The 27,753-nt window shown below is 39.5% G+C and overlaps 1 protein-coding gene across 4 annotated transcripts; it reads left to right on the top strand.

Moving 5' to 3' along the window:
- Window positions 1-481: 481 nt before the first annotated feature.
- LOC135474054 (transmembrane channel-like protein 7) lies at window positions 482-27,370 on the top strand. Of its 4 annotated transcripts, none has more exons than XM_064754064.1 (17): window positions 482-552; window positions 8,568-8,919; window positions 15,863-15,923; window positions 16,472-16,553; window positions 16,842-17,122; window positions 17,780-17,955; window positions 18,295-18,442; window positions 19,177-19,338; window positions 19,802-19,968; window positions 20,483-20,702; window positions 21,021-21,118; window positions 21,705-21,818; window positions 22,577-22,652; window positions 23,321-23,451; window positions 23,924-24,091; window positions 25,269-25,347; window positions 25,581-27,370. In XM_064754064.1, exons 2-17 carry the CDS (start codon window positions 8,573-8,575, stop codon window positions 25,638-25,640), a joined length of 2,370 nt encoding a protein of 789 aa, XP_064610134.1. In that variant the 5' UTR covers window positions 482-552; window positions 8,568-8,572; the 3' UTR covers window positions 25,641-27,370. The 4 variants fall into 4 exon arrangements, with proteins under 4 accessions (XP_064610134.1, XP_064610128.1, XP_064610143.1 ...); XM_064754058.1 differs by lacking the exon at window positions 482-552 and adding an exon at window positions 1,024-1,223; XM_064754073.1 differs by lacking the exons at window positions 482-552; window positions 8,568-8,919 and adding an exon at window positions 9,884-9,909.
- Window positions 27,371-27,753: the final 383 nt, after the last annotated feature.

The following is a 27,753-nucleotide window of genomic DNA, read 5'->3' on the forward strand; positions in this document are numbered from 1 at the left end:
TTGAATAATTGATAATTAAAGAAATTCTTGAGAAAAGGCTGATGATGTTAAGCAACAATCACATGATAGTGGACTCGAAGGGAAGCTGAAGCAGGTGAACAAGGTCATCAGATATCACTTTTAACAGATGTGGGCATGTACCAGAAAATGTAAACGCAAACAATAGAGTCTGTCTGAAAAAGTCAGATGACAACGTTAATATGTTCAGTACGTATAGATCGACGTTACAATCAGCACTTATAATGCAGAGATGTCTATATCTGGAAATCACAAAAATCACTCATCCGTTTCGAAACTGTAAGAGTATACACTATGATCTCTTTGTATACACAAATACATGTACATTTTGTGATAGGCCTATATCTATGTGCGTGTAAATGTAGCCTGTATAGTAAGTATTCAAATAAGTCAGCTTGGTGTCTGGGGTTAATTTCTTTTACCTACATGTATACTGTTACGTATGGCTGGATATAGGAGAGGAGAACGATAATTTATAGATACCATATCGATCCGTTTTGAGAAGAAAACTTAGGCCCACAGGCCTTCACACAGGTAAGCAATGTTATGCTTTCTATATAAGTTTGGGGGTCGTATACATGTATATGTAGGTGTATTTTATTTATTTATTTGATTGGTGTTTTACGCCGTACTCAAGAATATTTGTGCGTAATTTGGCTGTATTGCATTATTGACCGCTATAATATGACAGCGATGCAGGGTTGATTTTTTACCACCTTTTTCTGCACTGTCAGAAACTTTGAACTGTCGCAGCTACTGCATTATTTGACCATATCATTTCACATCATAAGTATATTAGTCACTTCATTAGATATCTTAATCATCTCAATTGTTAGACATGCTGGTCAGGCCGCTCAATATATGCCTACCGCGTGCCAGAGTGACCTGTTCAACTTCTGTGGATCGCAGTCAAGCTGAAGGGAAACCCCCGTCCGACGTCATGCTGTGACGTTTGTTACCGCCATATTTGTTTTTGACATTGGGAGGGCTGACTTGCCATTATAAGAACAATGTGAACACACTGACATTTTTGAACTGCGTGATACATATTGAATGAGCAATGCATGCCCATTCTGTGAACTCTGCGGCAGAGGAAGAGCGGGCGAGACTTCTGCGGGGTTCTGGCGAAATGGCCAGTTCAAACAGGGATAGGTTGGCACAGTCAGTTTATCATGGAGGCGCGGATTGCGCAGAGCCCAGTCGCCGTGAGTCTAAACTTTACTGGCAAGTTCGATCAAAACTAATCAAAAACGTTATCATTGACGGGGTCAAAGGATAGTTACATGCGGAGAGGTTTTATCAGGAATATGGCCCTGAACGTGTGCCTGATGATAGTATGATGATCCCCGCGTGGGAATGTAATTATTTACTCAAACACATGAGACGGTGAAAGGCTTTTCAAAGGGGGGGGGGAGGGGTAGTCTAAGTATCTAATTTAAAGGGTAAAGAAATCAGGGGTGAAAGATCCGGAGTCAATCCTAGATCGGGTCACACCCAAGACCTTAAAAGAGGAAGCTGTAGCTTCCTCACTTGGCATTCAGCATTAAGGGGAAGTGCAACGACCATGTAAGTCGTCTCAGTGAAGCAGTACTAGATAAAAGATCGATGGAAATCTGTCCTGCAACAAGGAGGGACAAATTACACATACATGCACTCTAAGGACTCCTTTGTCTTTATATGACTGAAAAATTGTTAAGTATGACGTTAAACCCCAAGCACTCATTCACTAAATCTAAATTGTAAAGAGGTTTACTTATGAAAATTGTCTGATTGTCAAAAAAAAAAAAAAGGTGTATGTATGTCACTGGGTGTGTGAGGGGGTGGCGGCAGTACTTAGGCTCATGATATTGACAATGGGTAATAATTGTTTACTTCCCACAGGTATGTCATTTGTACATTTTGTTTTTGTGAACTCATAAAGATTCATCTATATTTTGCATACATGTAGGCCCACAGGTACATGTACATATAATATAGTACCATAAGTAATAAGTTGTAAGCCTGCATACATTGCCTGTAGTACATGTATATGTAAATTGTAAGACATTGGTGGGTATCAGTAAGCCAAAAAGTATGACATGCAGGTATTAAGCAGTGATATCCTGCACACAAACACTAAACCCTTCTAGCCTAAGGGCTGCAGCTAACGCAGAAACTACTTGTAGATCCTGGGTATTGAGCATGTGTTTATCAGCTGACAATGGTTTGGACTTCCACACATTCCTCTCTGGCTGGTATGAACTGCACCTACATGTATGATGGCTCTGCACCGGGGTTCCCAGCTGTATTTAGTATTCCACGATGGAGAGTATAAGTCTCTCCTGACTTTTCCTCCATGCACATGGTAGTCCTTGTATTGTCCATGCTGAGCTTGATGATATTACAATGCATGAAACTGCACATACAAGTTATTTCTAATACTTTCATACACACGTGTACAGGTTTCGTTTTATATAGATGGACTACAGGATGAATTGTTTAAGAAAAGAATGAAAGTTATCAAAATGGTGCGAAATACCGTGGTGTAAGAAGATTAAATGCTATGTTAAGTTTTCCTTTCTGATGTGTCAAAACAACAGTCAGTTATAATCAGTACACAGGGATGAAATTCTTCGTCTTTTGGATTACAAAACTTCACGTATAGTCAGTCACATCAAAGAATACAGTAAAACAAATATGGTGACAGTATTTCTTATAGATTTTTCATCAGTGTACTTGTTAATGGAAAAGGAAGGATTTTTCATCTGTTGCTCAGAACATAGTCAGATTTCCAGGCGTAATACCACACATATACTTGCCTCAGCATGTGTATTCATCAAATCAGTTATAATTTTATAATGTAGTGTATGTTTGCTGATCTAACAGGCGTGTTTAAACTATGATTTAAGTTTATGTTGATATTCATTCCCATCATTCAATTGCCATTATAATCATTCACTCCCAGCAAATTGCAGATTTGTGCATCTGTAGTGTTACAGTGTGCAGGTGCATGATGTCCATGGAGGTTCTGCAAACTGTCGCAGACAACAACTAGATGTCCTCACAATGCATAATTTGCAGACCATTTTGACTTTCAGTTTTCAAGGACACTTAACATATAAATGTACATTTATTTGTCATGTGTCATTGTACATGTAGTATCTATTTTCTTGTTTGCATTGGCTGTATGAGCTATCATTATTTCGCAAGTTTAGTGAGTTCTAGGTGTTTATCTTTCTCCAGGGCTGCATAGGACTGCAGAATAATATCGATATGATATGTAATGACAATATGCTTTCATACCCAGTTATAGTTTATGGAGGTCAATCTAGTCAGGATTATTAACACAGTGTAATTTTGACTGTTTAGGGAACCAGCAGCTGGTTTTAATATGTCCCAAGAGCTAACATCTGCCTAATTTACTGGTGGTACAAGTCTAGTGTAAATACTGAAATGTGCCAAAACATGCCTTGTCCATTTCTAAATCTATGTAATTTATGGGTAAAGGTCTCAAAGCACCAAATCCACATTCTGTTTCCATGAATCCATAACCACATATGAATATATCACACTTTTCTTCATATTGCTATGGCAGAGTTATATTTCAGATCTGAATATAGGGTAGGTGTTATTGGAAATAATATTTAGTGGGGAGTATATATACATGTAGCCTGAAACTTGTGTTCCACTGAATAGTTTTGTGTGATACACAAGTAGTGTAACTCTGAAAAAACAAAAGTACACTGTAACTCAATATCTCTTCATTTTGTTTGCCATCATCAGGAGAACTCATGATGAACAATACAGATATATACTGGTATGGAGACAAAGCCACAGAATGCATACAAAGTGTTAAATCAATATAGGATATGCTAAACAGCATTGTTTAGATAACATCTGGCTGCCATACGGCTGTTTTATTCATCTGTATCCATATCCTATTACAAAATATTGAGTCAGACTGAGCCATTTGTTTTTCAAAGTGATACTACTTGTGCCTTGTATATACCCCTATGTGTATTGCAGTTTCGTCGTTTGTGTTTTCATGCTTAAGTGTATATATAGGTGCAAAGTCTGGTGTGTACATATAAATTTTCATGTCCTGGACATTTGTAGTTGCCAGTTGTACATGTAGATTTATTTTATTTGATTGTTGTTTAACTGGTTATACAGGCAGAAGTTCAGTTCTGCAATTTTTGATGTAGTTCTTCCAGTGTGTAGACCCAGATGCTAAATAAACATGCATGCATGTACGTTGTAGCTCTGTGTGTAAAAAAGGATCAGAAAAAGGGAAGGGTTTATTTGAGGCCTCTTTGTTTTCCACCTGACGGATAGGGGTGGCATGTACAAGAAGCATCCACAGATGTTTAGCACATTAGTCATTTAGACTGTTTCCTCTGCCTGCACTCCATAAACTACATGTTCATGTATGTAGCTATACATGAACATGCTGCATGTAGTGACATATACAATCAGTCTATATTTTCTATCTGTCCACGTTAAAAATACATGGGATATCCTAATGATGAATGTCTACTCACTGTGTTTGTTGCATGGATAGTATTAAGACACCGTTTTGCTGAGATCAGAGTGAAGTCATGAGATTTCAGTTTTCTGTTTATATATTGGACCATTTGGATGCAAATTTCCCCTAGTAGAGATTTCCCACCAGGATATCTCACAATTCCCTGCAGTGTATATAACCAGGAAATGAACCTATATTTTTGGTTCTAATTTCATGCATTTTACCACTGTACATGTACCACATGCAGGATGCCACCATAATGTTGACCACTGTCATATAGTGGGAAATATCCATAGGGAGAAATATCCATGGGGGAATTGCTACTGGGGGGAATTTTCTGGTGGAGAAAATGTCATATGGTGAAATGCCATGTGAAGAACATGTTTGGGGAGGAACTGTCTGGTGGAGGAAATGACCTAGGGGAGTGTCTGGTGGAGAAAATGTCCTGGGAGAGGGAGGGCGTCTGATTCAGAAAATGTCCTGGGGGTTGTCTGGAGGAGAAAATGCCCTAAAGGGAGTGTCTAGTGAAGAAAACGTTCTAGTGGGAACTGTCTGGTGGAGGGGGGGGGGGGGGGGGGGGGAGAAAACGTCCGAGGGGGAAGTGTCCTGAATCGAAATTATAGATACATATGTATGTATATCAGATCAACAATATTATAGCAGTAATCTCAAGCATTCCGGTTTTTATTTTATAAGGTAACTGGTTACAGGTTCAAATTCACCTTCTGTCTGTTTACAGTCTTTATAAATGTCAATCAGTAGAAGTGTTAGTATGAGGAAATGTCTGGTGGAGGAAATGCCAGTGGGGGAAATATCCACAGGGAGAATTGCTCTCAGGGGGAACTGTCTGGTGGAGAAAATGTCCTAGTTGGGTGTCTGGTGGTGAAAATAACTTGGGGGGAGGGGGGTCTGATGGAGAAAATGTCCCGGAGGTGTCTGGTGAAGAAAATGTCCTAGGGGGGAGTGCCTGATGGTGAAAATGTCCTAGGGAAGGTTCTCTGGTGGAGAAAATGTCCTAGGGGGAGTGCCTGAAGGAGAAAATATCCTAGGGGAGGCTGTCTGGTGGAGAAAATGTTCTAGGGGAGGCTATCTGGTGGAGAAAATGTCCCGGGGAGGCTCGCTGGTGGAGAAAATGTCCGGGGGGAGTGCCTGATGGAGAAAATGTCTTAGGGGAGGGTGTCTGGTGGAGAAAATGTGTGTGGGGGTGGGGGGTGGGGGGGGGGGCTGTCTTTTGGAGATAATGTCCTAGAAGGAGTGCTTGATTGAAAAAATGTCTTAGGGGGAATTGTCCGGTGGAGAAAATGTCCTTGAGGAGGCGCTCTGGTGGAGAAAATGTCTTAGGGGAGGCTCTCTGGTGGAGAAAATGTCCTGGGGGAGTGCCTGATGGTGAAAATGTCCGAGGGAAGGCTCTCTGGTGGAGAAAATGTCCTGGGGGAGTGACTGATGGTGAAAATGTCCTAGGGAAGGCTCTCTGGTGGAGAAAATGTCCTAGGGGGGCTGCCTGATGGAGAAAATGTCTTAGGGGGAGTTGTCCGGTGGAGAAAATGTCCTTGAGGAGGCGCTCTGGTGGAGAAAATGTCTTAGGGGAGGCTCTCTGGTGGAGAAAATGTCCTGGGGGAGTGCCTGATGGAGAAAATGTCTTAGGGGAGGGTGTCTGGTGGAGAAAATGTCCAGGGTGGGGGGGGCTGTCTTTTGGAGATAATGTCCTAGGAGGAGCGGTTGATTGAGAAAATGTCCTAGGGAAGGCTGTCTGGTGGAGAAAATGTCCTAGGGCAGGATGTCTGATGGAGAAAATGGCCGGCGGGGGGGGGGGGGGGCTGTCTTTTGTAGAAAATGTCCTGGGGAGGCTTTCTGATGGAGAAAATGTCTTAGGGGAGTGCCTGATGGAGAAAATGTCCTAGGGAAGGCTCTATAGTGGAGAAAATGTCCTAGGGGGAGTGCCTGATGGAGAAAATGTCTTAGGGAAGGGTGTCTGGTTGAGAAAATGTCCTAGGGGGGAGCGTCTGATGGAGAAAAAAGCCCAGAGGGAAATGTCCTGAATCGACATTACACATACATATGTATGTTATACTACCATAATAACCTCCACTTGTATCACCTTGTATATCAGATCTACAATATTATAGCAGTAATCTCAAGCATTCTAGCTTTTGATTTATAAGGTAACTGGTTGCAGGTTCAGATCCACTTTCTGTGTATCTACAGCCTTTATATATGCATTATGTTTTGAACCTGTCTTAAGTGCAGAAATTAAATAATTAAATTAATTAGTTTCTAACTGGTGCTTTTGGTTGTGGAATCCTGTGCACTCCTCAAATGCTTGAGTACAGTTTTACGTCTGGTGACTTAAAGTACATGTATATCTGAGACATTGTACAAGCAAGGTTTCTAATTAACCTTGCTGAATTCATATCACCTGTACAATAAGAAATCACATGACTGGCTTAAAAACTTATGTACACATACCACATATGTGTCAGAGGAAAGAGTTCATGAAATAAGAATTCTGTTCATGTAATTCTGCTTGTCTAAGGGGGATCACTCTGTAACACATGTTTGTCAAATCATCATACAGAATAATCTTAAATAGGTCAGTTGTAGTGTTGATTATGTGTGGAATTGATCATACAATTATATCTTCATGCCTTGTAACAGGTCTTCAGTTCTATGCCTGGTAACATGTCTTCAGTTCTTTGCCTGGTAATAGGCCTTCAGTACCAACATTCATTTACATTTGCATGTATCTCTCCTGAAAGTACACATGTATTTGTTACTTTCTCTTTATAGTATTTTTTTTTTTTTACATTTACACGATCATATAACATGATGCACATACATCTACCACTGTGAATGTGAGTGGGAAGAAAAAAATTTAAAATATATAGATACACATATGTATATATACACATATACACTCATGTAGATTCACCTGTGTGAATGTTAGCCGGAAAAGTTTACATATGTAGATAGTAAAGTTAAGACATGATTTAAGTGAAAGAAAGAACTTGGACTTTGAAAGCATGTATAATCTCAACTCAACATTTAATGAGAAGAAAGCAAAGTTTGCCAGTTCTGAAAAGTCTTAACTCAGGACTGAGACTCTTTTTTGTGAAGGAAATTTACTGCAACAAGTCTCTTTCACTTATGATATCACCTTTACTTTGTATGTTGTGTACTATTTAAGGAAAGTAGAGGATATTCTAAGTAAGCCACAGCTAGTAATGTTTAATATCTTTAATTAGATAGACAGTTCAGTAATAACATGAAGGAAACAATATATAATCTTTATTTGTGATTTTTATCTGTCAAAAATAGAGAAACTGAAACGATAGTTTGAATGCAAAGTTTAAAAATCCTCCTAGCCGGTTTTGTGTGCAGCCAAATTTCCTTACTAGAGTCTGTGCTATAACCAGGAAGGAGATCTAAAAGATGCTGGTACTGTTTTACTAAAACACTTTCGAAATATCAGATCAACCAAGGTAAATCCCAAATAACAGTAAAACTAAGAACTGGATGATTCCTTAAGTACGTGATAAGGTGCAGTGGATCTATGGAATGCAGTTTGAGTGAAAGCAATGAAATAATCTTGATCATGGCAGAAAAAATATTATATCAAAAGATAAGTTCATCGTAATACATATAGCCAGTAAGACATGACATCTTACCTTTATTTCACAGCAACCTGTGAATGATTATGGGGTTGCCCTAGGCTCTGCCCAGTTTCCTCCAACATTAATGCTTGGGCACTGTTGTATATTTGAAATATTCTTGAGTATGACATAAAGCACAATATTTATTTATTTTTTTATTTAATTGGTTTTTTACACCGTGCTCAACATTATTTCACTTATATGGCAGCAACTAGCATTATGGTGGGAGGAAACCGGGCTGAGCCCAGGGGAATACATCACGACCATCCACAGGCTACTGCCAGACCTTCCCACATACGGCCGGAGAGGAAGCCAGCAGGAGTGAATTTGAATTTGAGCGACTGCACAATGAAATACATTTACTTTATAAATTTCTGTCTTTCTTTGTGTTTCAGATGATATGGTGTTCACTCGTCATCCTGATGCCATCATCATATCCCAACTGCCCAGCCATGTGGCCCGCTCCTCGGAGCCAAGCACTATGGGGCGTAGCAAGTCACTACGCTACAGCTCCACCTTTGACATGCCACGCAACAGAGCAGGCACAAGAGTACGGAGGCGTCACACCTTCCTTTTGCCCAGCCAGACGCCCGTATCCATGTCACAAGACGCTGTGGATGGAAGCGCGTCTGAGGTTGACAGTGTAGATGAAGAAGCTCTGGATGAGATGAATGATGAGGAGCTGTGGAAAAGGAGGAAAACAGTCAAGTACATGGCCACAAACCTGACAGTCAAGAGGAAGTACCGGTGAGTAAAAGCTTAGGGCGTTATGGTGCGTCTCACACCACCCACCATGACTTACATGGCCACAAACCTGACAGTCAAGAGGAAGTACTGGTGAGTAAAAGCTTAAGACATTATGGTGCATCTCACACCACCCACCATGACTTACATGGCCACAAACCTGACAGTCAAGAGGAAGTACCGGTGAGTAAAAGCTTAAGACATTATGGTGCATCTCACGCCACCCACCATGACTTACATGGCCACAAACCTGACAGTCAAGAGGAAGTACCGGTGAGTAAAAGCTTAGGGCGTTATGGTGCGTCTCACACCACCCACCATGACTTACATGGCCACAAACCTGACAGTCAAGAGGAAGTACCGGTGAGTGAAAGCTTAAGACATTATGGTGCATCTCACGCCACCCACCATGACTTACATGGCCACAAACCTGACAGTCAAGAGGAAGTACCGGTGAGTAAAAGCTTAGGACATTATGGTGCGTCTCACACCACCCACCATGACTTACATGGCCACAAACCTGACAGTCATGAGGAAGTACCGGTGAGTAACAGCTTAAGACATTATGGTGCATCTCACACCACCCACCATGACTTACATGGCCACAAACCTGACAGTCAAGAGGAAGTACCGGTGAGTAAAAGCTTAAGACATTATGGTGCATCTCACGCCACCCACCATGACTTACATGGCCACAAACCTGACAGTCAAGAGGAAGTACCGGTGAGTAAAAGCTTAGGGCGTTATGGTGCGTCTCACACCACCCACCATGACTTACATGGCCACAAACCTGACAGTCATGAGGAAGTACTGGAGAGTAAAAGCTTAGGACGCTATGGTGCGTCTCACACCACCCACCATGACTTACATGGCCACAAACCTGACAGTCAAGAGGAAGTCCTGGTGAGTAAAAGCTTAGGACGTTATGGTGCATCTCAAGCCACCCACCATGACTTACATGGCCACAAACCTGACAGTCAAGAGGAAGTACCGGTGAGTAAAAGCTAAGGACGTTATGGTGCGTCTCACCCCACCCACCATGACTTGCATGGCCACAAACCTGACAGTCAAGAGGAGGTACTGGTGAGTAAAAGCTTAGGATGTTATGGTGTGTCTCACCCCACCCACCATGACTTGCATGGCCACAAACCTGAGTACTGGTGAGTACAGGCTTAGGACGTGGAACATCTCACATTCCCGCTCCACATCTCATTCCACCTACATTGACTTACATGGCTACAAACCTGATAGAAGTACAGGTAAGTGTAGACAATATGGTACATCTCACCCCACCCACATGGCAACAAACCTGACAGTCAAGAGGAAATACCGGTGAGTAGAAAATTATGGCATGGTACACCTGAATCAGCAACAGGTTTGCTAGCTGTCCTTTACGTGTACAAGCTGGATTTGAACTTGTATTGATTGCATTGGTGAAAAGTTCCTTAGTCATTGTGCTGTGCTGGCACATTAACCCCTCAGACATTGAGGCCCCCTATACCTCTGATTGTATATTTTGGGTACTTTGGTTTTAAACCAGATTGCCATCATTTAAAAAGGCAATACCCGAGAATTTATTGTGACATGACTAGAACTGTAAAAGGTAACTGTGAAAGTTGTCGGCATAAATATGTAAATATTTGAGAATGAATAAAAAGTAAGTTTCCATTTTGCATGAACTTTTGTCAAGCAGATTTCTACATCCATATAAGGCAATGCTCATAAATTTTGGTGGATATGTTAACTTTTGTAAATCAGGCAGAATTGGAACTACTAAAATAATTAATTATTGTGTTAAACAGAAAATGTTATGATAGTGAGATTTACATTTTCTGCGCTCAAGTCAGCTATTTGGGGAAAATTCCGTATAATTGGCTTAAATTGAAAATTTACGATCAATCTACGGCATAGACTCTTTTTGTTGAAATTCAATTTGATCGACTTGAAATTGAAAATTTACGATCAGCCTGCGACATGGGCTGCGTATGGTGAAAAATTCTTGAGCATGGCATGAAACACCAGTCAAATAAACAAATGAAATAATATAGCCAATATAAACAAGATTCAGATTTATAACCTAACATGACTCAGTGTATGCACTATTCAAACTGAAAATCACATGTTCAAACAGGATGTTGTGGACACTTCGTGACTAGTGTCATGATCAGGTATTTAGAGACAGATCAGTAGCATTCTCAAATGTTCTTGTGACCCATTGATCTGGTTGGCCAAGTGTCATTGTGACATCCGTTTGGCTGGCCACTGAAACTATGGCAGGTAACCTGACTGCGTGACTGGGTGTACATGGACAAGAAAAAACAAACACAACTTAATAAAATCCGATTATCTGCAGATTGAAGTGTAGTTGACCTAAACATGTGAGACCTACATTATGTGAAAAGTACTGTTTACTAAGACTGCTGCTGGTACGTTGGCAGGTCTCATGCATGTTCATTTAACTATACCTTTATATTCAGCTGGGTTACTTGTTCAGATTCTGGGAATCAGCATTGACATATATGTACTTGTATACAGTATTTTGAATTTTACCGGTACTGTTTTGACATTTACTTGTAGCGCCAAAATTGATCAAGGACAACAAAGAATAAGAGTTTTTGTGGTCAGATTTTTTTAAACAAGTGTCAGAAATATTGGTATTTGTCTACAGTCAAAAGTAGCTTTTCAGTAAAAGAAACCTTGAAGGAAGAATTTCATATAGGCCAGATTAGTGTTCTTGTTAACTCAAAATGGGAGCAATAGTGTAAAGCAGATGATGACCTTTTTATGGTTACTGTTCAGTTGTGCTGTAGTGGCTGTGACTAAAGTCCTAAACTTGACAGGTGAAAAGAGCAGGTTTGTCATAAATACAGCATGTCATAAATACTGTATGTCTGAGTCAGAAAGCTTGACTCAACAGTACACAATGTACATTCACCTTATCAGTGCTGTTAGTAAACCTGTAAACTACACCAGTATAAATGAATGTGCGATCTGACAAAGTAGAAGCGTATGTGTATTTGTTTTCAAGATTTCATATACATTAACACACTGTAATGTGCTATGGAAACAGTGAGTAGACTAAACCTTCCATGATGTGCATTTAAGCCAGCCTGTTACTGAGCACTAGATAGATTTAAAGGGTTCACGATGTGGATGATGTTGTCAGTGATATGTTTCCTTGTTCTTGTTATAATCATCACCTTCATTCATTTCTCTTCTAATACACATTTAAGAATCCTATGTTAAATTCATGTGAGGAGCCCATTAAGATGTGTTAGTGCTATTTACAAAAGTATTTTTGCAACATGTTTTCACAAGGTGTATCATCATCATGTGGACTTTGTGAAAATAATGAATTGTTATTGATCAGTACCGGTTAATAAAAACTTGAAAGTTTTTAGAAAGGTACTGTCATTGGTTGTGCATGACAAATCAGTATTTATAAAAGTATAACTAAGATCTTGATTCAAGCAAGAAAAGGAAATTTTATGAGGGTGCCTTCAGAAAGGGTGGTGCATGGTTAGCTTAGTAACTTTGTGCTGGTCAAGATTAGTCAGATATCCCAGGTGAAAAAGACGGGGATTAACCATGAAACACTTCCACCTGAGCAGGTATTACTGCTACAGCTGTGTCTGGATAAATCCAAACTTAAATCAGAAGCTTTTGTAATTGATTTGTGGTACCTTGTATGTTTATCTAGACTACTGGTATCTGAAGGGTTGACCTGACACAGGAGTTAACCTACATGTACATGTGGTGTCTACTAGTAGTTCAAGGGGTACATTTACCTGATAGTTGCTGTGTGTGAGAGGGGTGAATAAATGAGAACTAGGAAGTACCTTTTACTCGTTATCTACACCTGTTGTCTCAAGAGCTAAGTCTACAGCTTATCCAAAACTAGACCAGATCTTTTCACCCTTCTGAAAACTGAAAAAAAAAAAAAAAAAAAAACATGTTTTTTTTTTGAGCAAAGGAAACTTTCATGAAAAGTTCACTTTTCATAATCAATTCTTTTGTACCCCATTCAGCCAGACATGTATAGATTTGTGGTTGAAGTGTTAGAATTGTGACAGGCGGGTTTATACCAAATTGTTCCATGTCACTGATTTCCTCAAACCAGCCCAACCTGTTATCTAAGGTTTGGGGATAGGGGCCCTGCTGTGTTTCTGAATATTGAGGGAAATACCCCAGTGGAACCCTCACCCGTGGCACAAGCTGAGGATAGTGCTCAGTTTTAGTGGCATCCCACTGAGGACCGAGTAAAGCCTGATTGAATTCACCCATATTTAGGTCCACTCAGGTGTTGAGAACATGTTGCCTTATCTCAGATAACATGTATTCTTGACTGGTGCACCATCATTGATTGTCCCAGCACACTCTGACAACAAATGCCCTAGCTATTACTCTACTGAACTGAAAGGCAGAGATGTGTGGTGTACATTACCTGGGAAGGATAAGTAGGTACAAGGCCATCTACCTGTAGGTGTGGCTATAGTCCTGGGACACTTTGCCAACACCCTGCAGTTTGTGAAGACCAGTCAGTGATCGGACAGTCATAAAAGTGTCTTGTGCTACCCGGTTGTTTTGACCATTGAAAATTGAAGTTTTTCACAGTTGACATCACATGATTGGGACATAGATAACTGGTGTATACAGAGAAATATCAACACAGAAGCCAGGACCATTGGGCTGATATCATTTTGACTGGAACAGTGAGTGCGACAGGTGTTGTCTGTGGTGTGTACAACACAACCCAGACAGTAACTGTGTGTATGTCATACACACCTGTGCACATGCAGTGGATAGTGTTGAAGCTCTGGTGCTCCTGAATATCAACAATCATTAGACTTTTCTGTTTTCTGTTAGAGACCTGTTATTACAAGATAGCCCTATGTCAAACACAATGTATACCACACATCCTTCTAGCAGTATGTATCGCTACCATCCCCCAGTGGTACCTCCTCATGGTGAAGAAAGATACCCTGAGGAAGTTAGAGGTGCATATAACCCTGGTTACAGTTACAGTAATGCTGCGTTCCAGAGAGATGAACTAGATATCCAGCCTCACTACCAGCACCAAAGAGGTGGGAGTCTTGGACCTTTTGAAAGCACTCGCGCTGATATGTATGTTGGTATGTACACCGGTGGTGGAGTTAACGCGTATCAGGACGATGTGTATGACAATGCAGGTGAACAAATCAACAGTCGTGCTGACCAGTACAGGAATGATGTTGATGTTCGGAAACAGCAGCAAGATCCGACAGCAGACTATGGTGATGGGGAGTCTGTGGTGACCTTAGACCCGACAGAAGAGAACCATGTGCCGAAAGATGGCTACGTTAATTCTGACCTACGTTACAGGTTTAGGAAGAGGTCTGCGGGTGAATTGTGGGAGTCGGTGAAGGAATCGCGCCAGATATTGGCAAAGCAGGGGCTGCCCAGCCGAGGCACGATTGGACGAAGACAGAACTTGAGCCAGCGGATAAAGGAGAGTCGTGAGGCAGATAATAATCAGCCTCTAACTCCAACAGATTACACAGATATGATCAGAAGGTGTTGTGTTATACACTAGTACATCTCACAATTACTGTAGAAGATCTGCTTTGTGTTAATCTCTAGGATATACGAGGTATGGGTTCAGTCATCACCTTGGACAAGGAATTTGTGGATTCCTGCTCTGTGTGTCTTCATATGTTCTAGGTGACAATATACTTTGTTGCCATTTACATAGTTCTTAGTTCATTGAAGATGACTTGTCTCACACCATGTATGTAGGTCAAGTGTGGGAAAGTTAGCCAGTAACTCAACAAAGATCACTGGTTTACTCCAGTCACTCCAGTTTCTTCTGTCCATAAAACTGGCTACCATTATGTACATGTAGGTGAAAATTCTTGAGTATAGCATCAAACAACAATCAAACAAGTAAAATTATATAATATTTTGTGCACTTAAGTTTATAGGTAGGCCCTAATTGTACATTACACTGTACACAGGAGACTGGGATATGGCCAAGGTTCACACCTAGCTGTTGTGATTTATGACACTGAATGAAATAACACCTTTCATAGGTTTCATGCGTTTATATTCATTGGTTGCAAGGGCTTATCTCAGTACTTGCCCAAAGAACTATGGAGACCAGTCAGAGACCTTGACCTTGAAGTCATTTAATGGACGTCAAATGTTCCTTTCCCAGCTCCTCATTATGACATTACAGATAGTACAAAGACATTTCAGTAGACACTGATACGCTGTTACATTGTAGATGTTGCAGTACAATCCATTTTTGACATTTTTGACTTTAATTTCTTGCTTCATGAGCAACCTGCAGATGGTTGTGGGTGTTCCCCTTGCTCTGCCCTGCTTCCTCCCACCATAACACTGGCTGCTGTCGTATAAGTGCAAAACATGTATTCTCGAGTATGGTGTAAAACACCAATCAAATAAATCTTGCTTCATGACCAGTCAAATCTCACCATCATACGTTCCTCAACCTTTTGCGCATGTGAAAGAGCAACTTTCAGTGGAATTTATGCTCATGTTTAAGTGGAGTGGAGACAAAACTACTTTGTGTGGATTGACCAGTGTCAGGCCTTTACAAAAAAAAAAAATAATAATAATTTTATCAGTCAGCACAGAATAATACCTTGAAAAATGCTAAAAAAAAAGAACAACTTGCAAACAAGTATAGGTCAAATTACCCCAGCCCTAATTGCCATGATAATGTATACTTCTGGAGTGTATTAGGCCAGTGGTAACTTTAGCTAGGCTTATGACAACCTTGACAAGGAATGTCCAGAGGCTCAGAGATTCCTCCATGGATTTCTATGCATTTTTCTTCAGTAGTCCTTGGTATGTCATGTGTTACAATTTCCTGGCCTATTCATATCCTCAACAGGAAACTGTTCCACACCAGCAATTTCAGATTTTGGTTTCTGTTTATTTACAGAGATCGGGTGATGTCCCATCAGAATAAGTCTGGCACAGGATTGTACACCCTCAAGAGAAAGGTGAGCTGATAACTGCTTAGGCTACATTCACAATTATAACACAGTAAAGATGTCCTCCCTGGCCTGAAGCATTCTTGCTGGGCTCCACATTTACCTTTGATGATCTATAGGATCCTGTAAATGGCTTTGGACTTCTAGCTTTAGGATTCCATTAGGCTGTATACTTGACCCTCACTAGTTTAATACGGGAAATATTCTTGAGTATACAGAGGAAAGCACAAATGAAATAAAGCTTGTAATAAAAGCAAAACAGAAATATAATATGATATAACCCTGACAACTACATGTACTTGTTAACACCATTTGGGCCAGTAATATGTTTATAGTTGTCCGCATATTTTTCCTTATATCCGGCATCACAGGTAATAAGTGTCAACATGACTTCCATGGTACTTCTGCAGGTGAATATACTAGTATAGCACTGATCATAAGGGGATAGGCCAGTACTCTTTGGCCTGGTGCCACAATACTGTGATTGCGGGTGTCATGTATACATGTATAATAATCGCCTATAGACCTACATGTATATGTTGTAACTCTTTTTGCAGTCATTCTATAAACTGCGTTTACAAGCCAAAGAGGTAGCAGGACGATTAGAATTCTGGGCAAAATCATTGAAAGTCATTGAAGGTATGTGCATGTTTTAGTGCAGTTGCTTTTATATTTGTTATTGACAAGGAATTTGTTTGATTTTCTATCTATTTGATTTTTGTGAAATTGACAGAAAGCTATTTACAATGGCTGAGTTGAGATCTGTGGAGGTATATGTACCTCTCATGTATTGTTTCAGACACCAGTGAATAGTTTTCACCTGTAAGTGGTATATACACTATCACAAAATCATTATTGTCTTGGAATTAACGATGTAACTTGTATCATCTTCAATACAGATAGTTTGACCTTTATTTTACCATACAGGTCATTTTGGATCAGCCATCCTGTCATATTTCACCTTTGTGAGATGGCTGATGTTTCTGAACCTGTTTATTGGCATGCTGCTTTTCCTGGTTATCACACTGCCTTACCTGGTACTGCAGCCCAACCAGACCTTCCAAGAGTATGCAGATGCCATTGCTGTCACAGATGATGTGTTTTTGAACCAGTCAGTAAAATGTTCAGAGAAGTACTTGAACTACTTGAATGATACGGTCTCCAAGCATAATGCTACTGACTATGTACTGGACTTTCTTCAAGGCACGGTAAGCAGCCATTGAAAATTGAGAAGAAATTAAATGAATGATTTTCCATGTTTTTTTATTCATTTATATGATTGTTGCTTAAAGCAAGACCTAAGAAGTTTTCACTTACACATGGGCAGTTTATAGGTGGAGGAAACTGTTGTAAACCACCAAGACCTTAGGCAAGTTGCTGGCAAAAATTCCCACATGTGATATAGAAATGTGCACAACATACTGGTGGACAGCAAGGGGCTTCCCATTTAACCCACCAAAGCAGTGAAAGCAGGAGAAACCGGAGTTTAAAGGTCTACAACATAAATAACATTTGTCTCCCTGCTACTAATAGTTGTAGTACTAATAATTGTCATGATATGACTGAAGTAATGGTGAATGCTCCTGCATCACAAATTAATCGAACTGGAAGTGTGAAAGTCTGCAGGATACATGCCTACGATTATCTAAACGTGTGTCATGGTGTGTGCTTGCATGGTGGCTGCAGAGCTTTACTTATTGGCTTGTCAGAGAAATACTGTGGCAAGACAAACTGTTCTAAGATTTGACTGGTAGTTATTACTTATTTTATAACACATCTTTCTTCCATCCATAGGAGTTATAGAATGTAGTCTGGAAATTCAAATTCATATGAACATCAGTGAGTGCATGGTTTGTTATTTTCAGGGTTTTATGGAAAATACAGTCCTGTTCTATGGAAATTATTTTAACAAGACGTTGGCTGGTTTTGACCCCGCACACTTGGTGCAAGACCCATGGTCCATGGTGTATAACATGTCTCTGGCTTACCTCCTGGCTACAGGAGTCTACTTTATCGTCAGCTTCATCCTTATTATCAGACAGTAAGTGAATTAGCTGGCTAGGGAAGAGTTCAGAAAATTATGTGAAACATTGACGTATGTGTGAGAAATAAAGAAATTTAAAAATTGAACAATTTTTTCCAGATTTTATTCATATTTTTCTGTGTTGGTAAAATGTGAATTATTTTTATTCTTGTACATTTGTACATGCAGCATCCATTAAACGTTTATCTGTAACACATTTGCACTAAAGAAAACAGATTTATCTGCACATGGGATGTATACATTATATATTAATTTCTTCCTAAGATAATTAAGGGCTGATCATTTGTAGAAAAAACTTATTTCTGAATTGTGATATCAAACTGATCTCCAATTCAGCTCAGCGGCTGGTCTGAAGGAAGGTGTGCTGAGTCAGGAGACCTCGTCCACCAAATACTGTAACAAGGTACTGACGGGCTGGGACTTCTGTATTACGGATGGCTCCAAGGCCATGTTGAAACATCGCAACCTGAGGAAAGAGCTGGAGGTGGGTGTGTCATTCTGTGCTCCTTCTCTGCCTGATCTCGGTAAACGTGGTAAATAAGTTTTTTCCAAGAAGCCTGATAGATGTAATCCAGATGACTTGTACATACTAGTACATACTTTTCTGTGCTTGTAAAAATATGCTTCTGGTGATGTGCAATGGGTTATCTCCGAAGTGTCATGAACAGGTATTACGGAGAGTGTACCAGACTAATCGTGAGAAGACATTTAGATATAACAGCTTATACAGTTCAGAATTTAAGTATAACTCAGATGATGTTTGATTAGGATTACAAAACATTGGTAAAGGTGTCACCAGAGATATGGTACCACCTAAACCCACTCAGCCATTGTCAAATTTACTTTGCACATGGCTTCAATTCCAGGCAGAATCAACAGTTTTCCAGACATATCCATTTCATCATCATACGATTATTCCTCTTTAGCAAACAGCTTAAATATGCCTTCTTTCCAATAAAACCTGATTGAATCGACATTTGTGATAGATTGGTGCTAGTGGAACGGTGTATAGTCCATGACCTTTTCATTGCCTGTATGGGCCAAAAACCTTTTGGAGCCTGCTCTTAAGTGACATTAAAGGGGAGTAACTCTGTCACAACATAACAGTATCACATGTTGTGATTTGGTCGCTACTTTGTATTCTCCTAGATGTGGTGTTTCTCCTCTTGACTGTGTGTTTTGCCTTGTTGACATTGTCTTGCTGGTTGTCACATTCAGGCAGACCTGTTTGAGCAGCAAATGGAGAGAGAAAGAGCTGCCCGTAGGAAACGAGACTGGATCAAGCTCTATGTGATCCGCATCTTTATCAACATCTGTGTGGTGTCTGTGTTAGGAGCAGCTTTAGCCCTGATTTACCTGACCAATGATTGGTCCCTCATGGTACAGTCCATAAAAGTCCTATAACATATGCCATCATAGTTCCTATCATGTTTGTCTACTGTAATGCAGTGATGAAACAGAAGGCACTTTTATGAAACTTTCTAAGTCATCAACCTTTCTCATAAATCGTACTGTCATTAACAAAAGAAATTTTACTTACAAAAATCGGGTGAAAGTGGCTCGAGGTTTCAACATGTTTGGTAACATTTTCAGACTCAGTTATATAACAGAAAGCTACAAGTACCAGGGTGCTTTTGCATTTTCTGTTAAGTGTTGTTCACCTGGTATATAGTGAAAATCAGCATATTGAAACAAAATTACAGATACATTTTTGTTTTAACTGTGTAAACCAAAATCAGTGTAACTGTAACAACAGAAACTGTGATTATGTAACCAACTTCAGTGATATGATGTAGTTTTGCCCACACAGTATGTACTGTAAGTAACAGTTTTCTGCCCACAGCTTCAGAAGAATGATGCAATCACAGAGCAGATACTGAAACTTCTGGTTCAGTTCTTACCATCCATCACCATCACCATCCTGAACATCATTGTACCGGTCTTCTTTGGCATCCTTGTCAGGCCCGAAGGCTACTCCCCAGGCTTTGAGATAAAGATCACCCTGGCTAGGTTTAACCATTTCTGATGTTCCCTGTATAGTTCATCTGCTTTGTCTTTACTATTGTAGAATTGCAGTTGTGAAAATATCTATGTATACTTTCTTATGGTGTACAGGCTTAACTGTAGCATATTAATTGTTTTCTACTCAATATATAGTATAATATTTTATAATCATATAAAAATCCAAATGATTAAATGAATATTAAAATATTTGTAATAAAATACATGTAACATCGATATCATTAGTTGAAAGGCAAATTTTGGAAATTACATTATAAGTATAATCTATACATATAAAGAATTTGTTTCTGAGTATTTCTTTACACTGTTAATTTTTGTTATTACCAATATTTTGAATGAAGGGTCTGATATATGGATGATCTAAAATTGGATAGAGAGGATTGAAAATTGGATTTTTCAGGTGTTGAGTCTGATTGTAAGGTTTGTGATAAGATTTTCAAGTATGTCACTGTGGCATAAAAAGAAATGTTTTGTTATTTTTGGTACAATATTCTCTTGACAGGACAGTGCTGTTACGTCTGGCCTCGGTTCTGATTTTGATGATCTCGCTGTACGATCAGGTTGTGGCCACAACTAGCCTCAGGGACAAGGTCAGACAGGGAACAACCGCAGCTTTAGAGGCAATAGGAGGAGACAACTCAAGTCAGGCTGAACCTCAGGTTGATTTAAATATTACTTCTTCATCCAGTGAGTGTGGGAACAAAAACTTCAACCAGGTCAGGGTAAGGTTGTCACATCTGGATATACACTAATGGACAGTCAAAACACCTTAACATTACTTTATATAGTAGCATAAGTTTCTCTGTGAGAAATTTGTTTTCCAGAATCTTTGTAATTTCTTAGTACATTTTCCTGTGTGTGTGATAGACTGAGAGTTCAACTAATTAAGGTCATTTAACATTGTTTTAAGCATGTGTAGGTTTTGAATATTTATTCCATGTGGTCTGGAAAATCTTTGAAGTGTACAAACCCTGTATGACATATTATGTCCATGTATGTGCTGAATGATAAAAAGTCTGCTCCTTGGTCTGCATTGGCAGTGTTGGGAGACATACGTGGGACAACAGCTATACAAACTGGTTCTCCTGGATCTCATTGTCGTGCTGCTGGTTACATTTTTTGTGGAGTTCCCGAGAAAGTAAGTTAAAAATTTAACTTCAGACATCTAAAAATTGAATTAATTGTCAGAAAGTACAGTAAACAAGACGTTAAATATTTTGTTTTTTTTTAATTTTTTTTTTTTTTTATTGTATGTCTTGATTGCTGTACACCATGATGTCAGTTTACTGTGTTAGGGTGACCAGTGTCATCTAGTAGGCTCATAAACTGTAGACAGCTATTTAAGAAATTGAAGGGGCCTCTGTGGCTCAGTTGGTTAGCGCACTGGCGCAGCGTAATAACCCAGGAGCCTCACACCAATGCGGTCGCTGTGAGTTCAAGTCCAGCTCATGCTGGTTTCCTCTCCGGCTGGCCGTGGGAAGGTCTTTCAGCAACCTGCGGATGGTCGTGGGTTTCCCCCGGGCTCTGCCCGGTTACCTCCTAAAATAATGCTGGCCGCCGTCATATAAATGAAATATTGTTGAGTACGGCGTAAAACACAAATCAAATAAATAAATAAATAAGAAATTGAAAGATTAGAACAGTGTAGTGTTTATCAGTTATCATTGTCAATTTGGTCTGTCTTTTCAGTTGATCTTTATGAATACATGTGCATATATTTTCAGGCTATTGCATCGCAAGTTCCATTCTAAATTTCGCCTGATCAGCTGGCTGGGAAAGCAGCAGTTTGACATACCTCAAAATGTGCTGGATATTGTTTACTGTCAGACTCTCTGCTGGTATGTATTGCTTTATGATCCGTATTTAATGTGGTGTAGTAAAAATATCAGAAGTGCACTCGTGTGAGTTATATTTTCATAAAATAAGACAGCCAGTTTCCAAACACAAACTTAACAGGTCATGAACGTTTAGTTAAATATAAGTATATACGTGTATAAGTTTAGAAATGAAAAACATGGTGTGTTGTCAACTTCTGGTGACACAGATTGATCATGTTCCGAGGGCGTGTAATTTAGGACATGGTAATGTTGTGAACTTGTGGTGACACAGATTGATCATGTTCCGAGGGCGACACGTGTAATTTAGGACAGGGTAATGTTGTGAACTTGTGGTGACACAGATTGATCATGTTCCGAGGGCGACACGTGTAATTTAGGACAGGGTAATGTTGTGAACTTGTGGTGACACAGATTGATCATGTTCCGAGGGCGACACGTGTAATTTAGGACAGGGTAATGTTGTGAACTTGTGGTGACACAGATTGATCATGTTCCGAGGGCGACACGTGTAATTTAGGACAGGGTAATGTTGTGAACTTGTGGTGACACAGATTGATCATGTTCCGAGGGCGACACGTGTAATTTAGGACAGGGTAATGTTGTGAACTTGTGGTGACACAGATTGATCATGTTCCGAGGGCGACACGTGTAATTTAGGACAGGGTAATGTTGTGAACTTGTGGTGACACAGATTGATCATGTTCCGAGGGCAACACATGTATTTTAGGACATATTAATTTTGCCATTTCCATTTTCAGGCTTGGCGCTTTCTTCAGTCCCCTTATCCCATTCATTTCCATGCTCAAGTGCTTTATTTTCTTCTATGTAAAGAAGGTGAGTGGAGAAGGTACAGACAGAAATTTTTTGTTTCTGCTCTTATTTTTGAGAATTGTACATTTTTCATGCATAGAAATAGCATACATACAAAGAGCTGTTCACCTTTAAGTAAACTATACATCACCAAAAAGGGATGGGATGAAATACATATGACTTTATACAGACTTCTGACAATCTTTTTTTGTGACATTACTGTTTCAGCCTCTTCAATACAGCCCAAATGTTCACCATAGAAGCCCAGCGCTATTTAGCATTTTATTCACTGTGAAAAAAATGATGAAAACCGTCTCTTGGAATGTGCCTGAAGTGGCCCTATAGATGATACTTTAGTTAAGGTGGTCTGGTCCTTTCAGTGAAGCATACCCTTTGTTACTTCATGCATCATACATTACTGGTTGTTATGGTGGTATCGGGTAAAGGGTGCCTTTCATACAAGAACTAGGTTAATCATAAGTCTGTCTTTATCTTCCCACAATGTTTTTGTGTATATATGAACATGTTTCTTAATTTACTTCATTTGTGTTTAATATTGTACTTGAGAAAATTTCATTTTTTCCACAGGCTTCAGTTTGATGGGTTGTGTAAGATGATAAAATCTCTGTACATGTACATACAGACTATAGGGATGCCTTTAATAATTGTCCCCATACATTCTTATCTTACAGTTGACCTTGCTTCAGAACTGTGACCCCCCGGAGAAACCATTCCACACTTCACGCTCCAACTCCTTCTTTATGACAGTTCTCCTCATCTCATTTATCATGGCCTCTATTCCTATAGGGTACATTGTGGGCAGGTAAGCCAGCTAATCTATTCCTATAGGGTGCATTGAGGGCAGGTAAGCAAACTTGTCTGTTCTTGTAGGCTAGGCTATGTTCAAGTCCAGCTCATACTGGCTACTTATTCGGCCGTAAGTAGGAAGGTCTTTCAGCAACCTGTGGATGGTCGTGGGTTTACCCCGAGCTCTGCCCGGTTTTCACCCACCATAATGCTGACTGCATGAAATATTCTTGAGTATAAATAAATAAATAAAAGTCAGGTGGCCTCTTCTGTCTTCCATAGTGCTTGTCTATGCCTAGGTATTTACATGTAGACGCTTTCATGCATTAAACTGGATTGATTTCATGGATGGGCCATTACCCCTTGATACATGTCAAACCTGTAGTGCAGTGTACACAACTGTGATATTACATTAGTCCGCATAAATTCTTTGGCAAATGACTGGTACTATACTCACCATATATTGTAGCTAGTCGTTATTGTTTCAGAATCCCTCCGTCTCAGAGTTGTGGCCCTTTCCGGGTGTACAGTGAGCCAGAGTATTACATGTTCCATTCACTCACCAACCTCATCCAGACCTTCTCAGACACAACCAGAGATTTCTTCTATTTCTTTGGCTCTGTGGCTTTCTATGTCCCAGCCATCATCTTACTTTGGTAAGTGTCAGGTGCCATGTACTTGTATAACAGCTCATACTGGGAAAGTGTCAGGTGCCATGCTCTTGTATAACATCTCATACCGGGTAAGTGTCAGGTGCCATGCTCTTGTATAACAGCTCATACTGGGTAAGTGTCAGGCGCCATGCTCTTGTATGACAGCTCATACTGGGTAAGTGTCAGGCGCTGTGTACTTGTATAACAGCTCATACTGGGTAAGTGTCAGGCGCTATGCACTTGTATAACATCTCATACTGGGTAAGTGTCAGGTGTTATGTAGTTGTATAACATCTCATACTGGGTAAGTGTCAGGTGCCATGCTCTTGTATAACAGCTCATACTGGGTAAGTGTCAGGTGCCATGTACTTGTATAACAGCTCATACTGGGTAAGTGTCAGGTGCTATGTAGTAGTATAACATCTCATACTGGGTGAGTGTCAGGTGCCATGCTCTAGTATAACATCTCATACTGGGTAAGTGTCAGGTACCATGTACTTGTATAACAGCTCATACTCTGTAAGTGTCAGGTGCCAGGCACTTGTATAACAGCTCATACCACGTAAGTGTCAGGCGCCATGTACTTGTATAACAGCTCATACTGGCTTCCTCTCTGGTCGTACACGCGAATGTGTGCCAGCAACCTCTGACAATGCCCACCATAATGCTTGCTGCCATCATATGAGTGAAATATTCTTGAGTACAGCCTGAAACTCCTATCAGAAAAGTAAATAAATGCTCATGTAATTAGACAATGTACTTGTGCACTTGTGACTTGTGGAAGTGTCTACTTATAGACGAAGTGCCATAGTGTACCAACAGAACATTATTGTGTGAAAATTATTATAGAATACTGACAGAACATTATCATATGAAAATTAAAACTAGCAGAATGTTGACTGTCAAATTGTTCGGCCATTCTGACTATTCGTGAGTGTGAGGCATATGGTCAGATTGGAAAACATACACTTTTGTGTTTTTATGGATTGAAACTTGACTAAGGGTGTTGAATTTGACATCTCACTTTTAGTTAAATGTGTTTTTTGTGGTGGTGGTAGTGCATTAACCATTGCTGTGAAATGTTTGTATATTCCTGAGTGAGGTTGAGAAGAGGTAGCATTGCACAATATACAGTATTCACTTAGCTGACATGTCATGAATTGTTCTGTTTTTTTGGCAGCCTCTTGATGTACTACTTCTGGGCTGTGGGCCAGGGTTACAAGAAGATGGGAGAACTGCTCAAGACTCAGTTAGCGATGGTGAGTTATACAAAGAATGATTCCTGAATATGTTACAACTGTTCTATTCTCTGAAGTATTTCAGGAGCTAATTTTCTCATTATCTGAACATTTGAATATTAAGTGGGAACTTTGCTTTAACATCTGTCTTTGCTATAAAGCTGTTCTTTCGATCACCTAGATTTCATAGTATGCTTTTCTCAGCATATTTATTCTTTGCTAAAAAGGTGTTTGTTTTCGCCCATACATTTCAGGAAGGAAAGGATAAGCAGTACCTGTTGATGCGTGTAACAGAAGCTTTCAAGAGAGGCTAACAGCATGTCTGCATCTTTAGATGTGCTATTTATATATATATATTTATAGGCAGACTGCCTCAGACAGACTTGTTTGTTTGTTCACATCAGTGGTTCACCAAAGCTTTTTAATGATATACCAAAGGAATTGTATAGATATGAAATGAGCTATGTTTTATAAGTATCAACTGTATCATTCCCATTTTTTAGGTGTTAAGACAGGCATGCAGAAGTTTTGTATGTGTTTGTTATTTGAACTGTACATTTATGTATTTGTTTGTCTGTCTGGTGTGACTTCATGTTTTATACGTTGTATTAGATGCTGACGCCAAACTTAAGGTGGGACTCATATTTGTATTTTTGTACAGTGTTGTGGATATACTTGTATTTAGTAGTGTAGTCTTAATGTGCAATATACTTACAGCATTGTGCGCATGAACTGGAGACTATGTACAAGTACATGCGCATACATGTATATTGACAGAAATGTGTCATGGCTTTAATGGCATTTTCCCTCAGAATATAAACCAGGCTAGTACTTAGAGAAAAAGACAACAAATAATAGAGCCTTACTTACTTTGGATTTTAGAAACAGATTGCCAGCAAGTTATTAAAATTGATTACATAATATGGTGGTGCTTTAAATTTCTCTCATTTTCACTTGTTTTAAATTGAGATATCCTGGTTATTGAATACCACTAAAGTAAACAGGAATGTGTTTTAAATTTTGGGAGAAATGCTTTACCAATGCGTCTTCGTGTACATATATTTGGTCTATCATTGTCTCTTTTTCAAAGTGCTGGGATAGGCTGACTGATAAGGCTTATATAAGCCAGACTCAGCAGCTACATGCAGATTCTCTGATATTCCAGTTGGAAAGTTTTGTTGATAAATATAGGTGCACTGGTTGAATGCTTGTGGTTTGCACTTTGGCAGTCTTGTAGCCATCTCTTCATGAACCTGCATGTGTAAACAAAGCTTCCAGTGGTTTATCTCGCATAACTAATGTGCATGTAAATACATGGTCACGCAGTGGTTATGAGGTTTGTCATCTATATCACATACATGTATGTGGATGGTCATGCAGTGGTTATGAGGTTTGTCATCTAGATTATATACATGTATGTGGATGGTCATGCAGTGGTTATGAGTTTTGTCATCTAGATTATATACATGTGTGTGGATGGTCATGCAGTGGTTATGAGTTTTGTCATCTAGATTATATACATGTGTGTGGATGGTCATGCAGTGGTTATGAGTTTTGTCATCGAGATTATATACATGTATGTGGATGGTCATGCAGTGGTTATGGGTTTTGTCATCGAGATGATATACATGTATGTAGTTATCATGACCATGAGGACAAAATGTCTCACAAAATGTGCACTCTGTGGTTTTGTATACACAAGTACTATGTTGACAAAATTTTACAAGTACATGCCATTGTGCACATTTGTGCTGGAGTCTCTCTGAAACTTTCCCCACTGTTTGAACCTGTGTTCATATACATGCTCCGCAGAATTGTCTCTATTAAAATCAAATTTCACTAGGTTTTTCACTGTGCATGTTTTATGCGGAAGACATTGTGATTATTAAAGTTATACTGTATGTTGATTGTGTACATGGGTGTGCCTATATACATGGATGTCAGAGTGCATATAATGCCTCTGGTTATACATATATTTTTGGATTGTATTGATGAAATGTTAACCACATATGCAATTTAGTGTATATCTGGTTCATGTAAATAAGAGCTTGGGGGAGGTGGGTGGGGGGGCTGTTGCTTTTCAACAGTAAACTAAACAGGTATACTCTATTAATTACGTATATGTTTGGATAATTTTGATATTAGAAGCTTAATATTACTTTGTTTACATGTGTACATGTTGGTGTATATTTTACCTAGATTTTATACCATTTTGGTTGTAGCATAGCCAAGCTACCAAACACCTCACCACCACCAGTATAAGACTTATGATTGTTTGTTAAAGATTATCCAAGTTTTCAGTAAAAAGCAAGAATCAGTGTTTTTTAAATACATGTAGCTCTTTTGTAAGAAGATCTTACATTTGAGGCTACTCATTCTGTTTCAGTTTTTGGACTTAACATTTCAAGTATAGATCAGATGAGTTTT

Source organism: Liolophura sinensis, chromosome 1 (genome assembly GCF_032854445.1).
Source record: "Liolophura sinensis isolate JHLJ2023 chromosome 1, CUHK_Ljap_v2, whole genome shotgun sequence".
Lineage (NCBI taxonomy): Eukaryota > Metazoa > Mollusca > Polyplacophora > Chitonida > Chitonidae > Liolophura > Liolophura sinensis.

Excerpts from the sequence above, each read along its gene's own strand:
- LOC135474054 (XM_064754048.1), top strand. The coding sequence starts at position 13,808 with ATGTCAAACACAATGTATACCACACATCCTTCTAGCAGTATGTATCGC. Across the intron at positions 17,123-17,779 it reads TGGACTTTCTTCAAGGCACG|GGTTTTATGGAAAATACAGT; the intron begins GTAAGCAGCCAT and ends TGTTATTTTCAG. Across the intron at positions 22,653-23,320 it reads TTTTCTTCTATGTAAAGAAG|TTGACCTTGCTTCAGAACTG; the intron begins GTGAGTGGAGAA and ends CTTATCTTACAG.